Source organism: Cutaneotrichosporon cavernicola (genome assembly GCF_030864355.1).
Source record: "Cutaneotrichosporon cavernicola HIS019 DNA, chromosome: 4".
NCBI classification, from domain to species: Eukaryota; Fungi; Basidiomycota; class Tremellomycetes; order Trichosporonales; family Trichosporonaceae; genus Cutaneotrichosporon; species Cutaneotrichosporon cavernicola.
Window position 1 is genome coordinate 2,228,009 of NC_083396.1, and position 23,436 is coordinate 2,251,444.

Sequence of the window (23,436 nt, forward strand, 5' to 3'; positions counted from 1 at the left end):
GGGAAATGTCCTTTGCTCTCCGATTTCGATTTCGGTGCAACCTCATCCGCAACAGACATCATGGCGACAAAACGGGCTCTCGGCGTGCTCCGTACAAGCAACAGCGTAGCCTCGTCCTCTAGGGGGTAAGCACGACCTTGAGCTCTTGGCTCGAGCTAGTTATCCTGACTGCGTTAACTCCAGACTGGCCACGACTATGATTTCGCGAGACGAGCTCTCCCGCGCCCAAGTATCCGACCCCTCCCCCGTCGACATGGGCCCCAAGGCCGACAAGCTTCGCCTCGAGTTCCCCCCCCTCAACCGCGTCCCCCAAACCCACGGTGTCCACGTTGCCACGCTCCACCTCCGCGCCCACTACCCCTTTGCTCTGGACATTCAAAGTCGGATTGCGATGCAGGCCGCTTCGTCGCTCAAGATTCCTACTTCTGGAGTCGCGTCCTTGCCCACCAAGACGGAGCTTACGACCGTTATCAAGGGTCCGTTCGCGCATAAGAAGAGCCAGGAGAACTTTGTGCGCAAGACGCATAAGCGCGCGATCAAGGTGTTTGATGCCGAGCGCGATGTACTCGACCTCTGGCTCAGGTACCTCCGCAAGAATGCTATGGGGGGCGTGGCGATGAAGGCTTACGTTCACGAGTATGCCGAGTTTGGATTCGGCGCAAAGGAGATGGCAAACCTCGAGAACATGCTGGCGGGCGGTAAGGTCGCGGCTGCGGCCGAGGAGATTGTCAAGGCTTTTGGCGGGCTCGAGTTTGAGGATGCAAAGGCCCAGCCTGTCAAGGAGGTCGAGGCCAAGGCTGAGGCCACCGAGGAGGTCAAGGCCGAGGAGAGTGTGGAGAAGACCGAGGCCACCGAGGCCGCCGAGACCGCCGACGCTGCCAACGCTGCCGAGCCAGCAACGGCCGAGACCAAGGACACTCTGGCATAGGCATAGCATGCACACCGATACAGATATACATATACTCTAGTCTACTAAGTCAGGCCTCCCTCGTCTTCCTCGAGCGCCTTCTTGACGTGCAGCAGAATCTTAGTCTTCCAGTTGTCGAGCTTGGTAACCTGGTCGTACTGGAACACTGCGGCGGTGAAGCGGTCGACGTCGGCCTCCTCGCACGCGTCAACAAGCTCCTTTGCAAACTTGGCCTCGCGGGTACTGGGGAACGTGAGGTCCTTGTGCGCAAACTCGTTGAGGTTGCGTTGCGCGAGCACGAGATCGCCCATTGCAATGCTGCACATGATTGCGCGCAGCCAGTACTCCTTGACGCTGTACTTGGTCAATGGCGAGGTGAGCGACCAGTCCGCCACAGTCGTGTACAGCTGCACGGCGCGCTGGTAATCGCCTAGGTCAGCGCTCAGCTCAGCCGCGCTCTGGTAGCACTGGTTTGCCGTTCTTCCATCAGCTCTACGTGTAGAAAAAGCAAAACATACGCATTCGCATCTTCCTGCTTGTACCAGTCTCCAGCGCGCTGGTAGCTATCGCGCGCCTTTGCGATATCGAGCCCGTCCTGTGCGTAGATCTGTGCAATCTCCTTCTCGCGGTCCGCTGCCTGTCGGAAATTACCGGCGTCGAGCACGAGCTTGATAGTCTGGTGGAGCGCGTTGACCGCGGCTAAAGTCAGCAATGCTGGACGCCTCGACGCTCAAACTCACCCGCAGGGTCCACCTTCTTCAAGCTCTTTGCGGCGTTGTGGAAGGCGTTCATCGCGTCATTCTTCTCGTCCGCCTTGAGTCGGCACCCAGCCTCCTTCTCAAATGCCTTGCCACTTTGCGCCCACGCCCCGTCGACTTTGTACGCATTGCCTGCCTGCTGTTAGCCATTTCCATGAAAGTCGGACCTGCTGGAAGAGGTCGGCTGCCTCCTCCCACTTCGTGGAGGAGGAAGAGAACCAGCCTGTCGAGGACGAAGCCTTCTTCTCGGCCTTTGCGAAAAAGTCGTCTCCACGGGCCATGTTGATTGTTGATGTGGTGTTGCGCAGCTGCTATGATTGAGATTGCATCGCATCCGCTGCATCATGACGTTGACGTATCGGTACCACCACGCGCTGGGTGGCGACTGACCCGTGGGAAAGTCATCCACGTGGAAAGCCAAGGTGGAGGGACGGAGATTGTGACTGAGTCAGCGTTGTGGCGCCGAGGATGCTACTGTTTGCCAGAAGTGGAGGCTTAGAATGAGATCAAGTTGTTATTGCTGTTGGCCATCGTCTATCGCCATCACATTCCAATCCATCACTCTCCTACTCTCTTACTTTTCTGCTCTGCACAACTGCACACAACGCTCTGTCACTTAATCAGCAGCTCTCTAAGCCCAAGCCCGACACTCATCTCTTCACCTTTACACAGCTTCTCCATCCCCATCACAGCGTTCACCTCTAGCTTCCAGCTTGGTATTCCGCGTATTCAGCAACCATGTCTACCGGTCGTGACATTTAGTGAGTCCACGATGGCCCATCTTTGTTTTATTTTCATTGCTAACGCCCAGTGGTACTGAGCAGGATCGCGTAAACTGCTCGTTCTACCTCAAGATTGGTGCTTGTCGCCACGGCGATCGTTGCTCGCGGTGAGTAGAGCTGTCATATTCCCCAAAGTAGCTGACAGCAGTAAGCACATCAGACCCGGGTTCTCGCAGACAGTGCTCCTCCCAAACGTGTACAACAACCCGTCGCACACCACTGAGGGAGCCATGATGACGCCCGAGGAGCTACAGGCCGACTTTGACCGTTTCTACGAGGACTTCTTCATGTGAGCTCTGGCAGCCGACTTGAGCTAACCCCAGCCAGCTGTGCAAGTACGGTAACGTGCAGGAGATGCACGTGTGCGACAACGTCGGCGACCACCTCGAGGGCAACGTCTACGTGAGGTATGAGTGGGAGGCTGAGGCAGCCAAGGCGGTCGACCAGCTCAACAACCGTTGGTACGGCATGCGTCCGCTGCACGCCGAGCTGTCCCCGGTGAGCGACTTCCGTGAGGCCTGCTGCCGCCAGAACGAACTCGGTGAATGCAAGCGCGAGGGGTGAGTCACCAAGTTTTGGAGCAGCAAGCAACTGACACCAGATACTGCAACTTTATGCACCTGTGCCACCCGACCAAAAGCCTGGTATCCAACCTGCAGGGGAGCCAGCGGATATCGCGCCGCAAGGCTGCCAACGGCGGCATCACAGGTGCCGACACGGGCGAGCTTGGGTGGGTGCCAGGGGCCCGTGGCGGCGGTCCGCCGCAGGACGAGGGGCTTGGCTGGGTGCCAGGGCGGAGGTAGATGTACATGTAGTAGTGTGATATGGCATGGGTTTGTCTACAAGAGCTTGAGCTTGCCAGTCACCTGGTTGATGAGGCGTGCCGGACCGGGTCCGATTCCGCAAACGGTCTTGGACCCCGGCGCGACCTGGGTACGGCCTGCGTCCTGGATAGTACGAGCGCAGAGGTTGAGCGCGCGCGCCTGGCGGGCGAGCTCATCCAGCTCCTCAGTATTGGCGCACCGGAGGGCAATCTTGGGCTGCCCGTGCATCTTCCATTTGGACAGGAGCTTGTGTAAGCGGGGACAAGTCGGGTTGGGGGGGCGCAAGACTAAGTACTGCAAGCCATGATATCGCAAGCCCGACTCACCCTGGGATTACTCTTTAACAGCGTCTCATAACAAGCGAGGGTAGCGTGCCCACACTGAGCCCCAATCTTTCCCTTTGTCATCTTGAGCTGGTCATTGACGACCAGGACGAGCTTGACGTCGTCGGCTCCAGCCTTGACTGAACCGAGGTTGGCAGCATTCGCCGCCGCCTCGTCCTCTGCATCCGAATCCGAGTCGCTTCCTCCTTCCACTGAAGACTCGCGCTTCCGAGCATGCAAAACGGGCGACAAGTATCCTCGAACTTGATACCCAACCGCAAACGCCGTGGCCGCCACCGCAAGCGTCACGGGTACTGGGCCGAATGATGAGGCTGGGTTCAGCAACCTCGCTTGAAGAAGGTGGGGACTGGCGAGACGGGACATGGGAAAAGGGAGAGGAACTGACCAAGGATCTGGTCTCGCATTAGTTTGCGTTGCGTTGTCAACATGTGCCCGAACCACCTGTCGATCTTTTACGCGATGGCGCGGACATTGTCCACTCTCCGCCCCAACCACTTATATTCATGTTACTTGGCATGTTGGACATGGCATCACATCACACAACAACCATGACTTCGTATAACACGGCCGGCACCGTGTCTGCCCCGCTCGACCTCGTGAGAGGGGAGCACGAGAGTGTCACGATCAATGGCGCGCGTCGCGTCGCACCAAAGCCAAAGGTCACGCTGACCAGTTTGACCGTCAATAATGTGAGTGAGAGGGAGGAGGGGCAAGGAAGGCGCGGCGGCGGCGGCGGCGGCGGCAGAAGAAGAAGAAGAAGAAACGACAAAGTAAAAGTAACGGATGGCTAACTCAAGGTCGGGACACTGCGCAAGATCAACAATGTCGTGTTTCCCATCGTCTACTCTGAGCGGTTTTATAGCGAGGTCCTGGAACCCAGCCTTGACGACGTTAACAAGCTGGGTGAGTAGACTTGGCGCATGATCACTTCAGTACTGATACCAGTCTACTACGCAGACATACCCGTCGGCGCGTGCTGTTGCCGCATCGAGACGGGGGCTAAGCAGGACCCGCCGACGCTTCTGATTCTGACGCTTGCGTGAGTCGACCATCTAGTCTACCATCTCATCGTCTACCACCTTGACACTCATTGGCACGCCTCCCCTTGACACACACTGGCACGCCTCCGGATTCTGTCCAACCCCAAACCACCCCCTGCTTGCTCGCGCCTCGCTTACTCCAGCGTCCTCGCTCCTTACCGCTCGCAGGGCCTCGGCTCCGCTCTCGTACGGCATGCACTCCGCTCGGCGCTGCACCCCACCGCTCCTCCCGCGCCCACGCCACCTGCTACCGGTACCGCTACTCGCGCACAGCTCACCCAGGCGCCGCCACGCAAGGTCATCAACCGCGCTATCGTGCACGTTCAAGTTGGCAACAACGAGGCCAAGCACTTTTACGAGCGCCTCGGGTTCAAAGAGAACAAGATCCTCGACAACTACTACACGTCCACGCGTATGGAGCCGCGGGCGGCGTGGATGCTTGTGTGCGACGATATTGCCGCTGCGCTTGGCGAGGAAGGCGCCAACGGAGCTTAGAGCATGCAGCATGCAGCATCATACATACCCAAATTTGTGCATCGCCCGCAGGCGTCTACTGTAGAAAAAGATATTACCTATGTGGTGACTACGACGTCTCGTCACTATTCGTCCGCCGACGTGGCTCGTGACTCGTGACTCGTGATTGTCGTCCATCCCCTTTACATGCCGCTCTCGAACTCGTCGGCGCGACGCGCGCGCTCGACCTGGCGCCTCCGCGCCATGACCTTGTCGGTGAGCCATCTGATGCGCAGAATGTCGCGGTTCAGTCCGAGATACGTCTCGACAACCGCGTTGCTCTGCTCAAACTCGGGGAGAATAAGCATAATGTCGTCGTCTGGGAGCTCCTCGAGCTGGAGACGGCGCACTGCCTCTATGCGTCTCGCACCAGCATCCGACTCTGGCGAGCCAGTTGGCCCCGGCGTGTTCCGCCCAGAGGCAGCGCCGCTCTGTGGTTGCGGGTTAGCTGGCGTCGTGAGTGCTTGGAGCTCCCCGCCAGGGGAAAAGGACATGCCCGTCGTCTTGGGGGTGAGGCCGGAGAGTGCGAGCCCTCCTGTCGACGACACTGAGGGGTTGATGATGTTGCCACCAGATTTACTGCGGATATGAGAGGAGCCTGTCAGGCTTGGCATGCTCGCTGCCGCGGCGAGCGTTCGCTCACTGCGCGGCTTGTCGGTACGTGGAACGACCATCTCTCGGCGCGTTTCAGTCGACTGCGGGGTTCGGAGTAGGCTGCTGCCCATGTCACCGTTACTGACCGTGATCGGCGGGTACACTGGTGAGGGGAGGGAGGGGTCGTTGATGGTGGGGGTATACTGTGGTGATCGGGTCGTGTATGCGGTTTGAATGTTATATGTTGGGCTGAATTGAGTATTGATGGCTTGCGGTGCCAGTGCCGGTCGTGGAATCGAATGCGGTTGTGTCTGTTGAGCAATGAGCTGGGGAGGGTGTTGGAGGGCGTGTGTTTGAGCCTGTTGCTGGTTATGCAAATGTTGCTGCGGTTGCTGATGCGGCTGCTGGTGCTGGTGCGTTTGCATATGCTGCACTTGCTTTTGAATGACCTGGGAGGTCGAGTAGTGGAGCTGGTGTGCATGGTGAGGAGGGGTCTGGGGAGGAGCAGCAGCAGGGTGGTTGATGCTGGTGTTCTGTTGAGGTACGAGTTGCTGATACAGTGGTTGGCCAGCATGTGTCGACGAGGTTCGGGTCGGTGTCCCCTGCGGTTCTCGATGCGTGCGTATCCTCTTCCTGTCGCCGCCCTGAGGCGTCGACCCGAGCAGAGACACGTCGTATTCGAGAACGCGCTTCTGGTGTGGCATCGCGAACGCCTGATGGTTCTGGCATGTCAGCGTGTACCACACCTCACTTTGTTCCTCACTGGATCGGCAAGCCCGAAACTGTCGACGTTTTCGCTACTGTCTCCCTCTTCGGCCCATATTGGTGCCGGTTCCGGTATCGGCATGCCGTGTTGTATGCTCGTGTGTTGTTGAGGTTGACCTGGGCCGTTGATGTGAGACATCATGTGAGTCCCATCAGGTATCCCTGTGGATTGCCTCACCACACTGTGCGCCAAAACTGCGCCCGAGGTCTCTGAAGCCGACGACCCGTGCGAGGGTACTCGCCCTTTCGTTGGTCGTACTCGACAGTCACTTGGGCACAGCTGGCTGAGGCCATGAAACCAAGGAATGTAGATCTTTCTTCCCTTCTTGGTTTGGTGACCCTGCTCACATCAGCCGTCGTCCACCCATTCATCAACGTACGTTTCGCTCAGCTGCTGCCCACGACTCCTCGGACGCTTGGAGCTTGTGCTTGTGGCGATCCCACGAGAAACCGGGACGCTCCTCAAGGTATTCCCGTGCAAACTTGAACTCGCGCTGTAATCTCTGCCAGCGCGATCTGCACGCGTCTGGCGTCTTCTCTCCGCCAGTCCCGTTGGTGCTCTCCAGCGATTTGGCGGCCTCCTGCCACACCTCTGGCTCAAAGCCGTTATCGGCAGTGCGGCCCTTTTCGCGATGTCGTAGAAGCACTTCGAGAAGCAGGTCTGTGTCGGGGTCGGCCCAATGCGCGCTCTTTTTGCGGATCTTGTCCGTGCTCGTTGAGGGTGATGTCGCGAGCGATGGAGGGTGTGTCATGTGAGCACCGTGCACCGTGTGGCGTGGGTGATGAGTGGGCATGGGCGGGGCCAATGGACCGGGCGGTCCGGGGCCCATGCCCCCATGCCCGACCGCCGCCGCACTCATGCGATCCGAGTCGCGTTGAGACGACGATCAGGCAGAGCGATGCAATGGGAAGGGGAGGAAGGGAGCGGAGGAAGGTGGGTACCAGATAGAGTAGCGGATCTCTAGACGACCATGGCGATACCGACTGCAGTGATTGCAGTGGCGAAGGAAGTGATGGGAAGGGAGGGAGAAAGGGAAATGGAGTGATAGCTTAGAGGATGAGAATGAGAGAATGAGAATGAGAATGAGATCTGTAACGGTGGGATGATATCGGATTGGGAGGGGGTTGGGTGAGGAGGGGGTGGGATGAGGGTAGGAGGACGAGGAAGGGCCAAGGAGATGCGAGTGGACGGCTGACCGTGCATGGTGACGCTTAGTGGGCCTGAGTGGCCTGGGTGGCCTGGGTTGGACTCCAGGGTTTATAGACCTTAGGTGGGGGCCAGGCTGGAAAGGAGGTCACTCACTTACCTTAGGAACATACCGCACCCATCCAACCTATTGACTCTCGTCTCTACGCGTATTAATACTAGGACAATCTCCATCTAAGATTTCACGCTCTCCTCAATCTCGTTCTAACGACCTGCGACATTGATTACTTTGAGATTGGTATACAGACATTGTCTACTAGTTTACCAGTTGAACGAAAATACTGCGATCAGATCGTCATCATTAGGGGCCGACGGCGCCTTAAACATAAGGTAATGAATGGACGACCTGTAACCTGTAATGTGGTCGGCTAAGGGACCAGGGACTAGTACGCAGTTGAACGCAAGCTGCAAGTTGGCTGCCCAACTTGCCAAACTTGCCCAGCATGCATGAACATGCTAACCAGGCTGTCAACCAGTAACCTGGATCCCCGAGACGACCAGTGTCCATGTCAGGAGGATGATAATATCGCGGCCCAGAACACGTTGACGTCGCGGCCGTCGCGACAGCAACCGCCAATATCGAGGATGGAAGCAAGCATGCGGCATGAGGGACAGTTAGGGCATGACCTGAGACTATATTTCGGGTCGTTTGTCTGCTGGTCGGCCTAGTCGGGCAGAGTTTGTCAACTGCGAAATGACGAACCGATTAGGGTAGTAGACCAGAGGCGTAGAGGAATGAATTCAGCTAAAGTAAAACGGGTACAAGAAATGACATGTATCAAATGACAGGACATGGAGACATTTGGACACAGTTGACCCTTCCCCTGTTCCGCGGGTGAGATAAGACGGGCCGATTTCAGCCCATCTCACCAACTTGCATGGCACTCGTGCATAGAGCAGTCATTCCCGTCCCGCCCAACCCTCCCTTACAGCAAACCACATGCATCACTACATACCTCAGTTGACAGTTGGCAGTGGTACAACACCCGCTCCCGATCGACGTGCTGTAAGTGTTACCTGCACATGAGTGGCTGGGTGCGTGAGAGTCGGTCATGATGACAAGCCCACATAAGTTTCCCTGTATCCGTTAGTTGACAAGTCCAGGCCAGTTACCCCACCCAAGCTCCCTAGCGAGGCTGGGTGTACATTGCCCGACTACCGAGTGGGAGTAAGAGGGGGACATGATCACTGGGAGATGCCACTGACCGCAGGGTTTGGGCACAGACACTAGCAGATCAGCAGAAGCGATGCGTATATTCACTACCCTCTGAAGCCTCAATGTGGGGGGTCGGGGTCCGGAACCTTTACCGGGTTGCCGAGGCTCTCAAGGATCGGGGATTTGGTTTAGCCAGCCTCGTCAAGGTCTGCGCTGTTGCGAATCTGAGAGACGATGGGGCCCGACACCGGGTTTCAGGATGTGTTTCGAGTCCCCCCTCAACGGACAAAGGTAGGGTTGGAGTTTGACCCTTGTTGCCTTGTGCCAGTCTTGTCGGCATCTTACGCCATGGAAGGAATACCAAGTTACGGTACCAAGATGGGAAGGAGGTGGAGGATGCCACTTTGTTGTGTCATCGTCAGCGACAGCGTCAGTGCCTTGACTTGAAAGAGATTGGTGATCGATCGACATGTAGGATATGTAGAATATGCAGGGGTCAAGTGACTTTGAAGCAGGGTCTTTGAGAAACTGGATCTATTCCCTTTCTCACTTAATACTTGGGCCAGGATCGAAAAGGATCCCCGGCATTTGCCGGCATTTGGGATGGGCAAGTTGGACCTGGTGACATGATTGACCTTGTTTTGAGTACTGTACGTACTGTAACATTTCTCTTAACCCTCATGCTCTTCTTACTCGACAATTCCCCAAACCGCTTTCACATTTAGACATTACGGCATTAAAGGTCTCCCCTCGCCGCTTTTACCAAATCATCAAACATTTACAGTACTCAACACAAGGTGCTGAATTAGCCTCCGTAAACTTAATCCAGGAGTACATATCACCAGTAGCTCCAAAGAGGTAAAGGGGGATAAGGGTAAAATAGTCGTACAGCCGTGCCTCGAGAACAAGCCTCCGAACAATACGCGTCCTGGCGTCATGTCTACCTTGTTCCTCATTCATTTCTTGTCATCTTGTCTGTTCAACCTTGTACGACACCCAAGTATACAACCATCTCCAACATTTGAGCGCGATTGGTCTTCATTGTTTCACAAATTGAATACGGGTCATCTGTCGTGAAGGATCTCTATATCTCTATGCCCCACTTGATATTCCAGCTCCCCCCCCCCCCCCTCCACCCGTTTGGCATTGTCGAGTCTCCCAGTGTTACCTATATACCCGACTCTACCCTATAATATACCCTGTAGCTTTACTCTGGTTCCTCTCTCTCCCTCCGATCCCTCCACTCTTAATACATCATCAGGGTCATCCCCACTCTACCGTCATCATCATCTACCCATCACAATCCATAAACGTCTGTAAACCATGCAGAACAACACACAACTCTGGCGGCAATGTGGGAACCATCACTCTCGACGCCAAACGCCACTAAAGAACATTAGACGAGGCTTAATCTCCAAATTACGCGCAATGCATAGGTTTAGGGTTCAAGTGGCTTCAGCCATGCCGCGACGCGTCTCTTCTGTTCTCTTTGACACGTCATTAACCCTTATTTTACCACGTGGCATTATCAGTCCACTCATTCCGCCTCCACCGACTGCCGCTGACTTTGGAACCATCCCCACTCCCACAAACCACTATTGTCCACAACACACCATGGCCACCGACGACCTGTACAATCCGGGCAACTCGCCACGGTCCGAGATCGACTCTGACGATGACCTCGATCGCGTCGGCCCTTCGCGTCGCAACCGTAACCAGAAGTCCAAGGCCAAGCAGAACGTCAACGCATGGGAGGGAACGTATAAACGCTCTTGGGACCAGGTGCAGGAGGACGAGACGGGTGGACTTCAATCGACCGTCGAGAGCCTCCTGGCGCGGGGAAGGCGGAAGCGGTAACCTTTCGTCAAGATGGAGTTGACAATAGCGCTCTCCAGTCCGAGGCACCGCTACGCCGATCACTGGTGCGACACATGTTCATCGTGGTGGACCTGTCCGAGAGCATGCGTGACATGGATTTCCGACCAGACCGCTTCCAGTTGACGCTGCAGTATCTGCGGTCGTTCGTGGTCGAGTGGTTTGACCAGAATCCACTGGGCCAGGTCGGTGTCATCCTCCTCCGCGATCGGCTGGCGGAGATGCTCGTGCCAATGGGAGGTTAGCTTCGACCTGCTGTCGCAGCTGACGCCAGGAAATCCGCAGGACATTGTGGCAGCGCTGGCGGATAAGCGCAAACTCGAGCCGAGTGGCGAGGCGTCGTTGCAGAACGGTCTCGTGATGGCTCGCGGCGGGATGAGCCACCTTCCCTCGACCTCATCGCTTGAAACCCTCGTCATCTTCAGTGCAATCTCTACCGCCGACCCCGACGGACCTATCAACATTCACCAGGTTCTCGATGAGCTGGTACAGGCGCGCATCCGGACGACGGTCATTTCTCTGTCGGCCGAAATCAAGATCTGCAAGCAGATCGCGGAGCGGACGGGCGGCCGCTTCGGCGTTGCCATCGATGAGGAACACTACAAGGATTTGCTGTGGGAGACTATTCCGCCGCCGGCCCAAACAATCGCGCCCGTGACTATGGGTGTGCGCGACGCATTAGCTCGCGGCGGACGGGCCGCACCGGGCGGCCAAACTCGACCACCACCCGCTGGCGATCTCATGGTCATGGGATTCCCGACCCGCCTCCCTCCCGCGGGTGAGAGCTTCTGCGCTTGTCATGGCCTCCTCAGGCGTGGAGGTTACATGTGTCCCCGCTGCGGGGTCAAGCTGTGCGATGTGCCCACCGACTGCGAGGTGTGTGGGCTTATGGTCGTCAGCAGCCCACACCTTGCTCGAAGCTTCTGGTTACTCTTCCCCGTTGCCGCGTACAAGACTCTGTGAGCTTTGTTGGTTGTAGTAGCTGACACCAGACCCATTGACGGATTGGAAGAACTCAAGCTCGACCAATCTTGCTTCGGCTGCAATGAGCCGTTCCCATCGGTGAGGTACAGTTGTCCGAACGAGAGCTGACCTCAGATGTCGTCTGTCGCCGATGCACCACCACCAGCCGACCACACATTGAGCCCCACCGGGCGCTACCGCTGTGCCAAGTGCGAGCACGACTTCTGCATAGACTGCGACATGTAGTGAGTCCGCTGGCGCCTTTCCTTGCAAGCTGACAATAGCGTGCACGAGACGCTACATACGTGCCCCGGCTGCTCGCAGTAATCTAGTCTTACAATAGAGCTATGCTCCCTAACATAATAATGATGCTACATATAGTGTCCTCTAGTACTTGTGGCGGGTGCTGTAGTCGCGCGGCGAAACGACGAGACCACGACCCTTCGATGCACCGCGGTACACCGTCTCGATGATATCGACGAGCTCCTGCTTGTCCGTGATAGCCCAATTGCTGGTGTCAGCTTGATTTGTACCCTAGCTTACATCTTGTTGTTGTTACCCGTTCCCAGGTCGATCATGATGTGCTTGTTACTGGGGTCAGATTTTCCTCGCGTCACAAAGCTCAACGGAAGAACTCACCGGTAGAAGAACATGAGGGTGCACGGGTCATACAGCTCGTACATCTTGTTAAAGTCGGGCACCTCGGTAATGTCGACGAGGTACATAATAGCAAAGTTCTGCACCTTTTCCGAAACACCATAAAGCGTCTCGTCCATAGCCATGCACTCTGAATCGTGGTCGTGCCCGAACCGAATACAGACGACTCGGTCCTCTTCGACGAGAATGGCCTGGTCGACATGCCAGCCGGAGTGGAGGCTGGTTTAGCGAGATATAGGGGCGGACTTACTGGGTCATAAAGTACGACATGGTCGGTTTTGTTCTGCGGCTGGTAGAAGAGGACGAGAAGGTGAGACGAGCGCGACGTCTAGTTGATGGAGTGGGAATACGAGTTGACGAGTTGCCAGTCGAGGCTCGTCGAGTTCGTTGGGTGGCAAATGACTGTTCCAGGCCTTCTACCAACATCCACGTGCCTAACACGCCTACTACCCACGTTAAAATGGGATGATGATATTAGGCGCGCATTTCCTTTGGCGACTGTCTTCCCTAGACGCGTTTGTGTATTGATCCCGCAATCGTCATTTAGTCGCGTCCAGCCATCCAGAAGCCACAAGCCCTAGTGACTCTTGTTCCGTCCATCTCTAGATACTTTCCCACTACATTGTCACTTATCATTCTTGATTGAACCCCACGGCCCCGCTTCCCTATACACATCTATCTTGGGCTGCTCGCGGCCCGACTTGGCCTAGATACGGACGCGTCTTGCGCCATTTCTGGCGTGCATCCAACTCCTGATCGCTTCCCCATCCACTCTCAACCCTCCCTCAACAAAGGGTTTCCCTCCCTTTCCAAACACCACTATCCCCCCCGTCCCCAACCCGTCATGCTCCTCTCCGATTTAGTCATATCGAAACGCGGGCCGCTGGCCAAGATCTGGCTGAGCGCGCATCACGAGCGCAAGCTCACAAAGCAGCAGACAATTGGTATCGACATTGAGGACAGTTGCGGTGCGTGTCTCTTCCGTCACTCTGCTTGACTGACATATAGAGGCGATCCTGGGCACACCGGATGACTACCCTATCGCACTCCGGATCAGTGGGCAGCTCATGCTCGGCGTCACCCGCATTTACGGTCGACAGGCCCAGTACCTCCTCGAAGACTGCCGTGACACGCGTGAGAGAATCACGGCCTTCCTACCTGGTCTTGTCGATCTGCCAGAGGACCAGATGCGCGCGCCCAACGCCGCTATCACCCTTCCCCGATTGTCGGACGCAACGATGGCCGCCGGCACTATGGACCTCTGGGACTGGAGTGGGTTCGTCTACGAGCCCACCGGAATGTACACTGCGCCGCTCACGAGGACCAACCTCCCCGCAACGCGCGAGTACGGCGCGTTCAACTTCGGTCGACCGCGCACTCTGAGCATCTACGGCGAGTCAAGGAGTGCGTCGCTTGAGGCAGACGTCACGAGTAAGCTGGATAGTAACGAAGTGTTCGCTCCGATGGAACTGGCCATTGATACCTTGGACTTTGACGTGAGCATGGAGGTCGGGCGCGACGGACAAGACCACAGGCGGCGATCCTCCCCGACCCATCTCCCAGAGCCAGGCGAGCGCATGGACGTTGACCTCGACTTTAGCTTGGGTACTATCGACCTCGAGCTCGAGGAACTCCCGCCGTTAATAGAGCACCGATCGTCCTCGCCCGCATCCTCGGCACTCACAACGCCGCCGCCCGAGTCTCCAACACCCATTCCCGTATCCCCCGGCACCGCTAAGCGCCTCGCTGCCATCGCCAATAGAGGTAAACGGGTGCGCGTACTGCGGCCAGACCACGAGCTCGAACTCCCCGACCAGGCGTTCTCGGACGAGGCTGCGCAGGGACACCAAGAGGTGCCATTGTACCTCCCAAACGACGCGACCGCACATGCGAGAGCGGCCGCGGCCGATTCAGACAATTTCATCCCCATCTACCGGGAGGATGGAGAGCGCTTTATCATGGCCGGTCCCAGTTATCTTCCGCCAGCGCTGGAGGGGCTTTTCACGTTCCCCCTGCACCATCTCCGTCGTAGGAGAGAGGAGGGGCCAGAGGGAGGGAGGGAAGAGTCGCCGAAATATCCACGCCTGGAGTCGGAGGAGTTTGACATTGAGGTCGGACGCAGGCGCAGCCACACACGAACACCGGCTATGCCGAGCATGATCGGGGACATTGGCCTCGAGCCTCTCGACGTCGACCTGAGTATACTTGGGGGAGACACCTTCGGTCTGCCCGAGTATCACCCCGACGTGACGTTTGGAACTCCTCAAAGCCGGATCTCGCGACGCCCGTCCCTGGCCCCAAGCCGCGCCGAGAGCATCGCTCGCGCCGTGCAGGAGCACGAGACTGAGGGTCCTCCACTTGCCATCTTCGATGGCGGCGAGAGCGCCCAGGGATCACAGTTTGGCAAGGACACGGGCGGGTTCAGCAAGACGACCGGCATGGCGATGGGCGTGCTCCGCCGCGAGATTGAGGCGATCGAGTCAACACTGGGCGAAGGAGAGGGCGTGTCATTCACCAGAGTTGCTAGAGGGGCGACCAAGCGCGGGGCATCACAGTTCTTCTTCGAGCTCCTTGTGCTAGGGACGCGGGATGCCGTGGGCTTGAAGCAGGAGAGGCCATATGGCGACATCGAGGTCGTTCCTAGGCCAAAACTGTGGGAGACAGGGGCGAGGGGAACAGTAGTTGCGTCGCCGTCAGTGTCGGAGCCAGTGTCGGAGGTATAGTAGGTTTAGGTTTATAGTAGTATGTATCGTCTTTATCCATTCAAGCTGGAGCTGCCAGTTGCAGGGAGCGATAAGGAGAAACCACGACGAAACACATCCGTTTCAACACTGTACCATCCCTTCCCTGCCAAGCCACGTGGGCGACCCCGCTCGTCCATCGATCCACCGCGTCGCGTCCGTCCATCACAGCTCTGGCCTCAGTCCACCAACTTGCCATCACCTACACCATGTCAATGTCCGAACACCGCAGGAAAGAGATTGAGGCCAAACGCGCAAAGCTACAGGAACTTCGGCGTGCGCGCGAGGAACGTTCCAAGCTCCTAGCGACAGCAAGCACCCCAGGCAGCGGAACAGAGTCGGTGAGTCTGCCGCCCTCCTTCGCTAATCCAAGCCCGCACCCCCCGCTTCGAGGAAGGACGTCAACTCGTTCGTTGACAATGTCATCGCTGCACGCCCCGGTTCGCCCTATTCGCGCCCGTCGACGGCAGGTCCGAGTGCAGCGCCAGTACGCACTGCGTCGCCCGTGAGCGCGCCGGGCACACCGGGGAGAACGAGCCGGCTCAGCGAGGTGCGCGTACCGAGCATGAGTGGGATGAGCGGGTTTGAGTGAGTTTAGCAAAGAAGAGGCTGACGCCAGCGAACCACCACCCGAGGTGACCGTCGAGTTCATCAACACGTATGCCGAGATCTACGATATGCCCTCCAAGGCAATCAAGCCCGAGACGTACTCCAAGTCTGTGCAGACCATGGTGTCTACCAATGTGCAGACGGAGGAGTTTGACAATGTCCCCGATGGGGCCGGACACGAGACGGAGAACGAGACGTTTAGCCGTATGGTTGCGCAGCTTGATGAGGAGCGGCGACAGCTTGAGCGCGAAGTCAAGGAACTCAAGGCCAAGACGGACAGTCTGCAACTGCAAGTTCTTCCCGATGACCAGAGACAGGCCATTTTGACCGCACCGGAATTCAGCGCCTTCCTCGAGGGAAGTAGCCGGATCGTTCAGCGCGCTTTGAGTGACGGATACGACTATATCAAGGATTACACTATTGGGCTGGATAGCGGGTACGATGATGGGGAGGGACAGCGCGTCAAGCTCGTGTGTGCATTTGCGGATGAGCGGTGGACCACTGGGCGGAGTGTGACGGACCTCGACTGGTCGCCAAAGGTGAGTTGTTGAGGGTGCTCTTTGAGCTGCGGTACGCGCTCTACGTTCTTGGATCCAGCTGGGCCATGTTGTCTTCGGTGCCGCTTCGTGCCTCGCCCCAGAGTTGCTTACACCAGTACCCCGAGCTCGTCGCGGCCTCGTACAACAAGTCCCGGTCCGCACCAAACGACCCGCAGGGTATCGTGGCTGTGTGGAACCTGCACCTCCTTGAGCGACCCGAGTTTGTCTTCCATGCGCCCTCGGATGTGCTGTCTGTCTGCCTCTCGCCATTTCATCCACAGCTCGTGTTCGGCGGCAGTCATTCCGGACAAGTGCTACTCTGGGACACACGTGCCAAGCACCTACCAGTAAACAAGACGCCGTTAAGCTCGTCGGGACACACGTCGCCGATATACGCAATGAAGATGGTCGGCACGCAGAACGCAAACTCTCTCATCACGACGAGTACGGACGGACTCGTCTGCTCATGGCAGGCCGACATGCTAAGCCAACCGCAGGAGGCTCTCCTCCTGACGGTGCCGAGTGGCGGGCCGGCGAGCACGACCAAGACGGACGAGGTGTCGATCGCTAGCCTCGACTTTGCGGATAACGAGACGGCAAGCTTCTGGGTCGGCACCGAGGAAGGCTCAGTCTACCAGGCGAACAGGTACGACCGGGCGTCCGCCAAGGCCGGCCTCAACGCTGATGACGTGTACCGCGGCCACGCCGGCCCCGTTACGGGGATCCACTTCCACCCCTCTGCTGGGCCGTTTGATTTCTCCGACCTCTTCCTCACTTCTTCCGTCGACTGGACCGTCAAGCTGTGGCGTGCGCGCGGTAAAACTCACGCACCGGCACAAGCCGGCGTGCCGCCGCTGCACAGCTTTGATGAAGCGGACGACTACGTTTTCGACGTCAAGTGGCATCCCTCGCATCCTGCTCTGTTCGGTACCGCCGATGGCACGGGCAAGTTTGACCTCTGGAACCTCAATGCCGATATGGAGGTGCCCCTTGTCTCGACGCAGGTATGCAAGCACGCGCTCAACAAGATTGCGTGGGACCGCGGCACGGGCCGCAAGGCGGCACTCGGTGGCAGCGACGGCAAGGTGTACGTGTATGACGTGGCAGAGAAGGTGGTGACGCCGCGCGAGAGCGAGTGGGTCGAGTTCCAGAAGAATGTCGGCGCGCTCGCAGCCGCGCGCGATGGAGGAGGCCTGGCAGCACTGGGCGGCCTCAGCGAGCGCTACACCGAACGGTACTACCGATAATGGAGGTCGTAGTCTATGCATTGTCTCTCTATCCGAGGCTCGAGTACCCTCCACGCCCCGTCGATGAGCGCACGTTACCCACCACATGCCCACCAAAGTCGCGGCTGAGGGCGGGCAGCTCGCGCCAGAAGTCGCGGTGCGGGACGAGGTCCCACCCCCGTGCGCCGTACTGTTGGTGGTTGTACACTGCGCCTAGGGCAAAGTACGCGAAGAGGATGAAGAACGATGCCCAGAAGCAAAACTTGATAAACCCCCAGAACCCGAAGCCGCCTCCGCCTCCGCTTCCGCCAGACGCGTTGGCGCACACGGCAGGTGTGGACCAGCGCAGCTCAAGCTTGCCGCCAGTGTACGACTCGAGCGTGGGCCCCGACTCAGTTTCAGCACACGTGAGGGTGACGGTCAGTCCGTGGGGTGTGCTGCTGTCAGCTCTACGCGATGCAATGCAATTAATTGAACGTAGCAGCGGGCGCAAGGCGGCCTTCCGGCCCCGTTCAGCACAACTCACCCCGCATAGTCTGGCGCCTTGATAGCCACCGTCCAGTCCCCCTCGCGACCCGTGACGCGCACGTCGCTATCAGGCGTGTCCTCTTTCCAGAGTGGAATGACGGTGGTCACACGATCCGGATCGCTCGCTCCGGGTTTATGGTTGATGAGCGTGAGACATGCACGCGTCCCGTCCGGGCACTGGGGTAAGCGTCATTCGCGTGCAGCCGGCGATCGGCAGAACCGTATCGAGACACCTTGATAGCCCCCGTCTACCTCCACCAAAACCTAGTCGGCGAAGGCATCGCATGAACACTGGCAGCTGCAGATCCAAGGACACAGCTGCTCGGCGGCGCATCCAGCACCATCTTGGCCGCTCACTCTCTTCCCCCCCCCCCCCTTCCTCCGCCATCACGCCACTCTCGTTCGCTCTCCCTTCCGCCCCTCCTCCAGTCGCTCTCCGCTCTCTGCTCTGTGCTCGCCACTCAACACCCACCTGGTCCTCATCCTTGACTCCATCTTCCTTGGACAACTTGCCGCACAGGTCGATGCGAACCCGCGCCGTATTCTTCGTAGGTGGCGTCTCCGTCTCCTTGGTAGCCACCTTAACGCCACCAAGCGACGAAAGATCCAAGTCGCCAGTAGACGGAATGGCGTCGCACGACCACGCCGCTGCGAGGGGAATAAAGGCCAAGGGTAGCAATGAGCGGAGGCGCATTGCGACGTTTGGGTATGTGTGGTGATGAAAGAGGCTGATGTAAAGAACCACCATAAGAGAGAGAGATGGACGTGCGGAACATTGGGTTTGCACGTCATTTTGACGGAATCAAATTGGCCCGCACTCACACTCACACTGATGGTCTCACACTGAGAACAACAATCTTGTCATCTCATACCATCTCATACATATCCTTACCCCCCGTCCAAGATAGGAGATGACCGACTCGAAAGCTCCGACGCCAGCGCAGTCGAGCCGCCCCAAACCGGGACCTAGCGCGTACCATGAATCTTCACAGTTCAAACACTGGCGATACTCCGCCGCTGGACTGGACAAGCTCCGCCGCGAACTAAACATGAAGAGCAAGGAGGTGACGGCGCGCAATGTCGCCGCTGAAAAAGTGAGCGATTCTAGCCTTCTAGTCTTCCCCTTCCCCATGTGGCGCTGACCCCTGGCTGCCCAAGAATCACTTGGTCACACCTCGACCCTTCCCACACCAGCGTACCTCTCTGTCGCGGACGAGCTCCTCCTCGTGCGCTTCTACTGCTCGCATGCATCCACGATCTGCAGACAAGGTTTCGGTTCCCCGGAAGAAGTGGAAGCAACAGCAATATCATACATCAAGCGCTTCTACCTTAAGAACAGCGTGATGGAGTGGCATCCGAAGCAAATCATGCCTACCTGTTTATACCTGGCCGCCAAGACGACCAACCACAACATCCCCATCGAGGTGTTTGTCAAGAAATTTGAAAAGTTCAAGGCCGAGGAGGTACTCGACCTCGAGTTCCTTGTTGCCCAGAGTTTGAGCTTTGAGTTCTGGGTGCGCGGAGCCGAGAGGGCACTGCGGGGTTGGGCACTCGAGTTGCAATCTTCCCCGATTGGTGGGGCCGGAGAACGCGCACAGCGCGCATTGCCAAAAGCGTTGCAGGCGCTTTCGGCGAGTCGGATGACGGACGCCGAGTTCTTGTTCACGCCGGCACAGATTGCGCTTGCATGTTGGCGGGTTGCGGATAAGGAGTTGACCGACGCCTTCCTCGCCGCAAAGTATAATGGTGCGGAGGAAGACAAGGTCCCCTTTGGGATGCCTCAGGATGAGCTTTTGCGTATTTCGGGACAAGTCGAGTCCATGATCCGGACTGGGGAGGCGCAGCACGACCTCAAAAAGGTCAAGGAGGTTGACAAGCGCCTCAAGGGATGTGCAAACCCCGAGAAGGTTCCTGGCACTGCATTGTGAGTTGTCACCACGAAGACGCTAAGACCAGATACGTCAAGCGCAAGGCGGAGCTGGAGGCCAAGGCGGCGCAGGAGAAGAAGGAGAAGCAGGACAGGGCGGCGCGCGCACACGAGGCCGACGGTATGGTGTTTGGCGGGGAGTTGAAGGCGCCAACATCCAACGGCGGCCCACTCGAGGAGTAATCCCACGTCCAGCGCCATTTGCAGTGTAGCCAACAGACCAGACAACAGCAGCATAGACCAACAACATTAGCACCCCATGGGAGCCATTCCACCAGAGACACATTCGCAGCATGCATGAGTGGCACGACAGTCGCCACACAGTGGTACTAATCTACAATCACAGGTCATTAACAACGAGAGCATTGTTCGTCATAGGTCACAGAGCGTGTGCGGCTCTACGCCGCCGGGATGCGGATGGTGATAGGCCCGTAAGCCGCGTCCTGCGAGAGGTGGAGCAGGCCCTTGGTTGCCAGAGCTGTGGTTCAGACGAGCCACAGACGCAGCTCACTGAGGCAGTTGCGAAAGGCAGCAGCGGCGACCCGCTTGGACTGGCCACGGGGTGCAACGTCGGTAAGCTCGAGCTCGTCCGCGCCCGTCTTGGACATGGTCCTGTCCACGTAGCTTTGGTCAGAGAACGCAACCGTTACCTCACCTGAAGAAACCGCGGCACTGGTCCTCGAGGGTTGCCAGCGTCGTCGGTGCAAACAGGTGCCCGCATGGGAAGCGCGCGTTGAAGTTGTCCTCGGAGACTGCTGTGAGTCGCGCACTCCTCCACACCACTCACTCTGGTCGGCATCACCGTCCAGCACCAGCTGGACATGGTCGTGTCCTGTAAAGTTCACGCTGAGGACCGAACCCGAACGGGAACGGGTGGGGAAGTCATAACCAGGGCCATCGCCCGCGATGGACGAATGGCGCTGGCGCTTTCGGATGCTAGCGCATTAACTCGGCTACCGGCACACTCACGAGGCCTCCAGGGGGGACATGTCGCTGACACGCGGAGCCTTGATACCCGTTGGAGTGGTCTGGCCCGACTGGAGCGAGTTCGGGAAGTCTGACGAGGCGGACTGCGCTGCCCACTAATGTGAGTTATGGCGTTGGCTCAAACTCACAGGCAGGTCACTCGCTGACCGGGGCAGCTCGAGCTCGTACTGATCTCAGCATATTTCGGAACGCGGGAGCTGACTTGATCGTTGCGCGGGACATCGGGGATGTCCAGAACTCCCTGGTAGTCCATGTGTGTCTGTTTGAGCAGGTTACCATCACCACGTACGTCAATGATGAGCTGGGGGTCAATGAAGGGGGCGCCGCTCCGGAGTTGAGGACCGGAATTGCCGACAAGGTCAAGGGGCTCCACTGGGTCGGCTGGGTTCTTGAGTGTCACGTTACTGCCACTCTTGACGTCCAGCTGCCACTTGAACGTATTGATCGCGCTAAAGCCGCTGATGAATGAGCTCATCTCGGGGTCCATAACTGCGGATCAGGCCAACCTCACGGGGACTCACACTTGAACCAGCTATCCGACCCGCCCAGTAAGCGCCCTGCCATCTTGGCAGCCTCCTTCTCTCGTGATTTGGCGTTGAGCTCCCGACGCCGCTGGACCATGGCGTCGACGTACGCCGCCCCCATCTCTGCGGGATCGAGGTCAAGCTCCAGATCCTGCAGTCAGCAGGCTGTCCTCGCATCTGTTCCCAGAGATGAGGGAATGAGCGGTGCTACAGAGCAGACGCATAGGGCCTTCGTCGTGGTTCCCGCGTTGAGGACCGTACTAATAGATGACGGCATGGTTGGCAACTGACGACTTGGGCTCGATCCGTTCGAGGTCGGCCGTGCTCACATGATCAAACTTGGTCCGCTTGACCCTCTTCTTCTTGGGCTTCGGCGCTGGTAGGAGCTGGGACTCGACGTCAGAAGCTTCCTGGCTACTGCTTCCCTTGCGCTTGAGACGAGTGGGCGAGCTGTGAAGCTGGTCCGGGAGGATGAACTTCCTGAGGTAAGCGGAGGTGTCACCGTTTGCTCACTCGGGACCGAGGTCCTGTGGGATGTCAAAGTTCCCAGGGTCTACTGTGTCATCTGAGGGGATGAAGTCTGACATCATGCCGTCTAACGAAGGTTTGTTGGGATCCTCAGGGCCACCGGGACCGTCTAGGCGACTAGGAACTTCCGGAAGGTCGAGGTCTAGGTCGAGGTTGATGGGGTTGAACTCGTCTGGAACGTCGTCTGCCTCTCGTTTGTAAGGCTTGAAGGTCAGAGCCTTTTCGTTGGTGGTGTTGGGGGTGGCTATGGTCTGCTAAGCGTTCGGTGGTTGTTGCTCACTGTGCAGAGGGTTACGATGCCTGTTGCTTCGGGGATCTTCCATGTCGACGTCCTCTTCGGAGCGCAGGGACTGGGTTCTGAGAGACTCTAAGGGCGTAGTGTGGCGGCGCTCGTGGTCCATGTCCGTAATGTCGGGATTCATCCAGTCCTGTGGTTAGATACTGTATCGTGGGGCATCAAGCTGACGATGTTGGCAAACTCAGAGTCGATCCCCAAGTACCCCTCGAGACCGGGCGCATTGTCGGTGAAGGTGATCAGCTCCAGCCTACAGATCAGTGGGTTCAATGGCGCACTTACCGCGTGCGTCCGCCACCCGGGAGATCGAGCTCGGCACCCGCCGCAAGGTTGCCCATCGGCCCAAAGCCGAGGGCAAAGGAGCGGCGCAGCGCCGAATCAAATGTCTGCACGTCCTATGGTCAGCTGGAGGAGGGTTTTTGGAGCTCACTGAGTAGAAGTGCTCGTAGTTTTGGGAGTACACCCTGGGATCAGTGACTGAGGGAAGGTGGCATACCGCGCGACGCCGACGAGGAGCTGACCACTCAGGCGGAGAGCGAGGGGTTCAGGTGGGGAGGCGATGAGGTCGCAGGTGCGCGGAATCTCAACCTTCTCCAGGGCCTTGCGATTGACGCGCTTGTTGCGGAGTCCGAGAGTGGAAACGAGCCTGAGGTTAGAATCGGAGGGATGGTGAGGCGTACCAGATGATACCTAGTGAGCCTCGCTTGCCCATCAGGAGCTCGTCCGTGAAGAACATGACGAGCGTGTGGGAGAATGAGTGATTGGGATAGTGTGAGTGAAGATTTTTGGGTTGAGAAAGGTGAGTGAATCAGAGAGAGGGAGGGAGAGAGAGTGAGTGAAGGAAGGTGTGGAAGTACGGTTGACTGGATGAAGGTGGAAGCAGTATGGTGGAGAAGGGTCATGCATACAGTGATAGTCGGCGCCGAGTGACCGACACATACAGACCACCCACGAGGTATGGGGGCAAACACAGATGCAAAGGTGCCGATCATTCCCCAACATCACTCGTCTCTGTACTGTACGTTTCTTCACCGGACTTGTTGTACTGTAACCATCTCTTGGGTGGACCACCTCCACCCAGAATCCCTGAGCCGCACATCCCAGCATCTTGGGGGGATAATTTACGGAAATGAAAGTCAGATATACC

At 57.8% G+C, this 23,436-nt stretch overlaps 13 protein-coding genes across 13 annotated transcripts; 7 read left to right on the forward strand and 6 right to left on the reverse strand.

Annotated features, from left to right (window-relative positions):
• Nucleotides 1-60: 60 nt before the first annotated feature.
• RSM10 (uncharacterized protein) lies at nucleotides 61-928 on the forward strand (the record flags this gene model as incomplete). Its single annotated transcript, XM_060600742.1, has 2 exons — nucleotides 61-125; nucleotides 184-928. The coding sequence occupies 2 exons, from the start codon at nucleotides 61-63 to the stop codon at nucleotides 926-928; spliced, it is 810 nt and encodes a 269-aa protein (XP_060457306.1).
• A 44-nt stretch (nucleotides 929-972) lies between these two features.
• On the reverse strand, nucleotides 973-1,946 carry SEC17 (uncharacterized protein; the record flags this gene model as incomplete). The annotated part of the gene is made up of 4 exons (XM_060600743.1): nucleotides 973-1,387; nucleotides 1,426-1,606; nucleotides 1,648-1,801; nucleotides 1,833-1,946. The coding sequence occupies 4 exons, from the start codon at nucleotides 1,944-1,946 to the stop codon at nucleotides 973-975; spliced, it is 864 nt and encodes a 287-aa protein (XP_060457307.1).
• Nucleotides 1,947-2,403: 457 nt separating this feature from the next.
• Nucleotides 2,404-3,250, forward strand: CcaverHIS019_0408630 (uncharacterized protein; the record flags this gene model as incomplete). The annotated part of the gene is made up of 5 exons (XM_060600745.1): nucleotides 2,404-2,426; nucleotides 2,477-2,554; nucleotides 2,596-2,736; nucleotides 2,771-3,007; nucleotides 3,049-3,250. 5 exons carry the CDS (start codon nucleotides 2,404-2,406, stop codon nucleotides 3,248-3,250), a joined length of 681 nt encoding a protein of 226 aa, XP_060457308.1.
• Nucleotides 3,251-3,286: 36 nt separating this feature from the next.
• CcaverHIS019_0408640 (uncharacterized protein) lies at nucleotides 3,287-4,019 on the reverse strand (the record flags this gene model as incomplete). Its single annotated transcript, XM_060600746.1, has 3 exons — nucleotides 3,287-3,517; nucleotides 3,598-3,926; nucleotides 4,001-4,019. The coding sequence occupies 3 exons, from the start codon at nucleotides 4,017-4,019 to the stop codon at nucleotides 3,287-3,289; spliced, it is 579 nt and encodes a 192-aa protein (XP_060457309.1).
• A 144-nt stretch (nucleotides 4,020-4,163) lies between these two features.
• On the forward strand, nucleotides 4,164-5,150 carry NAT5 (uncharacterized protein; the record flags this gene model as incomplete). Its single annotated transcript, XM_060600747.1, has 4 exons — nucleotides 4,164-4,304; nucleotides 4,413-4,518; nucleotides 4,561-4,654; nucleotides 4,799-5,150. The coding sequence occupies 4 exons, from the start codon at nucleotides 4,164-4,166 to the stop codon at nucleotides 5,148-5,150; spliced, it is 693 nt and encodes a 230-aa protein (XP_060457310.1).
• A 161-nt stretch (nucleotides 5,151-5,311) lies between these two features.
• On the reverse strand, nucleotides 5,312-7,321 carry CcaverHIS019_0408660 (uncharacterized protein; the record flags this gene model as incomplete). The annotated part of the gene is made up of 5 exons (XM_060600748.1): nucleotides 5,312-5,965; nucleotides 6,212-6,484; nucleotides 6,526-6,644; nucleotides 6,798-6,867; nucleotides 6,908-7,321. The coding sequence occupies 5 exons, from the start codon at nucleotides 7,319-7,321 to the stop codon at nucleotides 5,312-5,314; spliced, it is 1,530 nt and encodes a 509-aa protein (XP_060457311.1).
• Nucleotides 7,322-10,504: 3,183 nt separating this feature from the next.
• CcaverHIS019_0408670 (uncharacterized protein) lies at nucleotides 10,505-12,055 on the forward strand (the record flags this gene model as incomplete). The annotated part of the gene is made up of 6 exons (XM_060600749.1): nucleotides 10,505-10,743; nucleotides 10,776-11,005; nucleotides 11,040-11,724; nucleotides 11,758-11,827; nucleotides 11,864-11,973; nucleotides 12,013-12,055. The coding sequence occupies 6 exons, from the start codon at nucleotides 10,505-10,507 to the stop codon at nucleotides 12,053-12,055; spliced, it is 1,377 nt and encodes a 458-aa protein (XP_060457312.1).
• Nucleotides 12,056-12,115: 60 nt separating this feature from the next.
• DIB1 (uncharacterized protein) lies at nucleotides 12,116-12,655 on the reverse strand (the record flags this gene model as incomplete). Its single annotated transcript, XM_060600750.1, has 4 exons — nucleotides 12,116-12,239; nucleotides 12,272-12,319; nucleotides 12,368-12,604; nucleotides 12,636-12,655. The coding sequence occupies 4 exons, from the start codon at nucleotides 12,653-12,655 to the stop codon at nucleotides 12,116-12,118; spliced, it is 429 nt and encodes a 142-aa protein (XP_060457313.1).
• Nucleotides 12,656-13,229: 574 nt separating this feature from the next.
• Nucleotides 13,230-15,108, forward strand: ETF1 (uncharacterized protein; the record flags this gene model as incomplete). The annotated part of the gene is made up of 2 exons (XM_060600751.1): nucleotides 13,230-13,353; nucleotides 13,394-15,108. The coding sequence occupies 2 exons, from the start codon at nucleotides 13,230-13,232 to the stop codon at nucleotides 15,106-15,108; spliced, it is 1,839 nt and encodes a 612-aa protein (XP_060457314.1).
• A 227-nt stretch (nucleotides 15,109-15,335) lies between these two features.
• On the forward strand, nucleotides 15,336-17,521 carry CcaverHIS019_0408700 (uncharacterized protein; the record flags this gene model as incomplete). The annotated part of the gene is made up of 4 exons (XM_060600752.1): nucleotides 15,336-15,467; nucleotides 15,500-15,714; nucleotides 15,746-16,274; nucleotides 16,391-17,521. 4 exons carry the CDS (start codon nucleotides 15,336-15,338, stop codon nucleotides 17,519-17,521), a joined length of 2,007 nt encoding a protein of 668 aa, XP_060457315.1.
• A 28-nt stretch (nucleotides 17,522-17,549) lies between these two features.
• Nucleotides 17,550-18,722, reverse strand: ATG27 (uncharacterized protein; the record flags this gene model as incomplete). The annotated part of the gene is made up of 3 exons (XM_060600753.1): nucleotides 17,550-17,937; nucleotides 18,027-18,205; nucleotides 18,501-18,722. 3 exons carry the CDS (start codon nucleotides 18,720-18,722, stop codon nucleotides 17,550-17,552), a joined length of 789 nt encoding a protein of 262 aa, XP_060457316.1.
• A 673-nt stretch (nucleotides 18,723-19,395) lies between these two features.
• Nucleotides 19,396-20,138, forward strand: CcaverHIS019_0408720 (uncharacterized protein; the record flags this gene model as incomplete). The annotated part of the gene is made up of 2 exons (XM_060600754.1): nucleotides 19,396-19,952; nucleotides 19,985-20,138. 2 exons carry the CDS (start codon nucleotides 19,396-19,398, stop codon nucleotides 20,136-20,138), a joined length of 711 nt encoding a protein of 236 aa, XP_060457317.1.
• Nucleotides 20,139-20,353: 215 nt separating this feature from the next.
• On the reverse strand, nucleotides 20,354-23,025 carry CcaverHIS019_0408730 (uncharacterized protein; the record flags this gene model as incomplete). Its single annotated transcript, XM_060600756.1, has 16 exons — nucleotides 20,354-20,433; nucleotides 20,467-20,579; nucleotides 20,611-20,707; nucleotides 20,743-20,891; nucleotides 20,925-21,037; nucleotides 21,071-21,109; nucleotides 21,145-21,431; nucleotides 21,464-21,617; nucleotides 21,796-21,946; nucleotides 21,980-22,238; nucleotides 22,275-22,422; nucleotides 22,461-22,539; nucleotides 22,572-22,684; nucleotides 22,720-22,753; nucleotides 22,786-22,935; nucleotides 22,970-23,025. 16 exons carry the CDS (start codon nucleotides 23,023-23,025, stop codon nucleotides 20,354-20,356), a joined length of 2,022 nt encoding a protein of 673 aa, XP_060457318.1.
• Between the last annotated feature and the right edge of the window lie 411 nt (nucleotides 23,026-23,436).